This window comes from Glycine max, chromosome 7 (assembly GCF_000004515.6).
Source record: "Glycine max cultivar Williams 82 chromosome 7, Glycine_max_v4.0, whole genome shotgun sequence".
Classification (NCBI taxonomy): Eukaryota; Viridiplantae; Streptophyta; class Magnoliopsida; order Fabales; family Fabaceae; genus Glycine; species Glycine max.
This window is the reverse complement of record NC_038243.2, coordinates 11,896,081-11,898,355: the sequence shown is the minus strand read 5'-3', so window position 1 is coordinate 11,898,355 and position 2,275 is coordinate 11,896,081. Positions and strand designations below refer to the sequence as shown.

Sequence of the window (2,275 nt, the reverse complement as noted above, 5' to 3'; positions counted from 1 at the left end):
CCTCTTTGATGCATCCATAGGGAGAAAAATCAAGCTGAAGACACCGGAAGAGGCAATAGAACTGATAGAGAACATAGTAGCCAATGATCACGCCATCCTTCGTGATCGAGCATACACGCCAACAAAGAGGAGCCTTCTAGAACTCATAGCCCAAGATGCAACACTGGCCTAAAACAAGCTATTGGCCCGATAAACAGAGGCCCTGACGGAGACCCTCAACAAGCTCCCTCAGCAACTACAAGCGGTAAGTCCCTCTCACTCTTCAATCATACAAATAGAGGATGCCACATTTGCGATGGAACACATGAGCCAAGGCAATGCATAACCCAAGAGGATTCTTCCAGGGAGGTGAACTACATGGGAGCTCAGAATCGCCACAGATTCCTAGGGTACAACCAAGGAGGACTGTCGGGATTCAAACAAGGGAGGAATTTTACACAGGGCTTAAGCTGGAGGAATCATCTAAGGAACCAATTCAAGAAGGAGCAAAGAAGTCAACTTGTCCAGAATTCCAACCAAGGGGTCGATCTTTATGAGAAGACTAGTAAGCTTGAGGAGACACTAAATCAATTCATGCAGATATCCATGCCCAACTATAGGACCACAAAGTCATCCATGAAGAACTTGGAGATACAAGTGGGACAATTAGCCAAAGAAATGGTTGAAAGACACACTAGCAGCTTTGGAGCCGACACGGAGAAGAACCCAAAGGAGGAATGCAGGGTAGTGTTAACTAGAAGCAAGAGGAGAGTGCAAGAAGAAGAAGAAGAGAAAGCTGAAGGGGACCAATCTGAGGAAGGAAGGGCAGACAAAGAAGAAGAGAAGGAGGAAGAAGAAGAGAAAAGGGAAGAAGAAGTGGAGAAGAAGGTATTAACCTCTAAGACTAAAAGTTAGCTAGCCCGAGAAGCTAGGAAAGAAGAGCCATCGACCCTTCTCAAGGAGCCCCCATACCTTTTAGTGCCATCAAAAAAAAATATAGAGCGCTACTTCAAGCATTTCTTGGAGATATTGAAGGGGCTGGAGATAACCATGCCATTTGGGGAAACCTTGCAGTAGATGTTGCTCTACACCAAATTCATGAAGGACATCCTCACCAAGAAGGGGAAGTACATTGATAATGAAAGCATTGTGGTGGAAGGCAACTACAGTACGGTGATACAGAGGAAGCTGCCCAAGAAATTTAAAGACCCCGAGAGCGTGACAATCTCTTGCACCATAGGGAACGAATCAGTAGGGAAGGTCCTCATTGACTTAGGGGCAAACATCAACTTGATGCCCCTATCAATGTGTAGAAGAATTGGAAACCTGGAGATAGACCTTACCAAGATGACACTCCAGCTCGCAAATCGATCAATCACTAGACCGTACAGGGTAGTAGAAGATGTCCTCGTCAAAGTCCACTACTTTACCTTTCTGGTAGATTTTGTCATCATGGACATAGAAAAAGATACAAAGATTCCTCTTATCTTAGGCAGACCCTTCATGCTAACTGCCAACTGCATGGTAGATATGGGGAATGGTAATATGGAAATGAGCATTGATGACCAAAAGGTAACCTTCAACCTTTTCGAAGCAATTAAATACCCAGAGGAAGATAGGAGGTGCTTCAAGGTGGAGGAGGTCGATAAAGAAGATGTCAGTGCTCTTCAAACCACACAGACTTCACTGGAGAAAGCTTTGATCAATGTTGTAGATTGTCTAACCAGTGAAGAGGAGAAAATATTCCTGTAGAGGGGACCAATTTTGAAGAATTGAAAAGCGAGAGTCCATTCGAGAAGACCAAGGTGGAGCTGAAGATCCTACCCAACCACCTAAAGTATGTGTTCTTAGAGGAGAACGAGACCAAGCCTGTGGTGATCAGCAATGAGCTAACAGCAAAGGAAGAGAACATGTTGGTGGATGTCCTCAAAAGACACAAGGAGGCAATAGGGTGGCACATATCTGATCTAAAAGGAATCAGCCCTGCCTACTGTATGCACAAGATAATGATGGAAGAAGACTATAGACCAATCAGACAGCCCTAGAGAAGGCTCAACCTATCAATGAAGGAAGAGGTGTGGAAAGAGGTGCTCAAGCTTCTAGAGGCTGGGCTTATCTACCCCATTTCTAAAAGTGCTTGGGTAAGCCCAGTCCAGGTGGTACCAAAGAAAGGGGGCAAGACAATCATTCAAAATGAAAAGAATGACCTAATCCCAACAAGGACTATCACTGGCTAGAGAATGTGCATCAACTACTACAAGCTCAATGAAGCCACAAGGAAATACCATTTTCCTTT

At 44.6% G+C, this 2,275-nt stretch overlaps 2 protein-coding genes across 2 annotated transcripts; both read left to right on the top strand.

The window, feature by feature from the left end:
* The first annotated feature begins 357 nt into the window (after positions 1-357).
* LOC106799233 (cilia- and flagella-associated protein 251-like) lies at positions 358-894 on the top strand. Its single transcript, XM_014777415.2, has one exon. The coding sequence runs from the start codon at positions 358-360 to the stop codon at positions 892-894; it is 537 nt and encodes a 178-aa protein (XP_014632901.2).
* Positions 895-1,056: 162 nt separating this feature from the next.
* LOC102661417 (uncharacterized) lies at positions 1,057-2,024 on the top strand. Its single transcript, XM_006584164.1, has 2 exons — positions 1,057-1,639; positions 1,732-2,024. Exons 1-2 carry the CDS (start codon positions 1,057-1,059, stop codon positions 2,022-2,024), a joined length of 876 nt encoding a protein of 291 aa, XP_006584227.1.
* The last annotated feature ends 251 nt before the right edge of the window (positions 2,025-2,275 follow it).

Bases quoted from the DNA above. Each gene is read 5' to 3' on its own strand.
- LOC106799233 (XM_014777415.2), top strand. From the start codon at position 358: ATGGGAGCTCAGAATCGCCACAGATTCCTAGGGTACAACCAAGGAGGA.
- LOC102661417 (XM_006584164.1), top strand. From the start codon at position 1,057: ATGTTGCTCTACACCAAATTCATGAAGGACATCCTCACCAAGAAGGGG. The intron at 1,640-1,731 runs GTGCTCTTCAAA...ATATTCCTGTAG, and splicing joins GGTCGATAAAGAAGATGTCA to AGGGGACCAATTTTGAAGAA.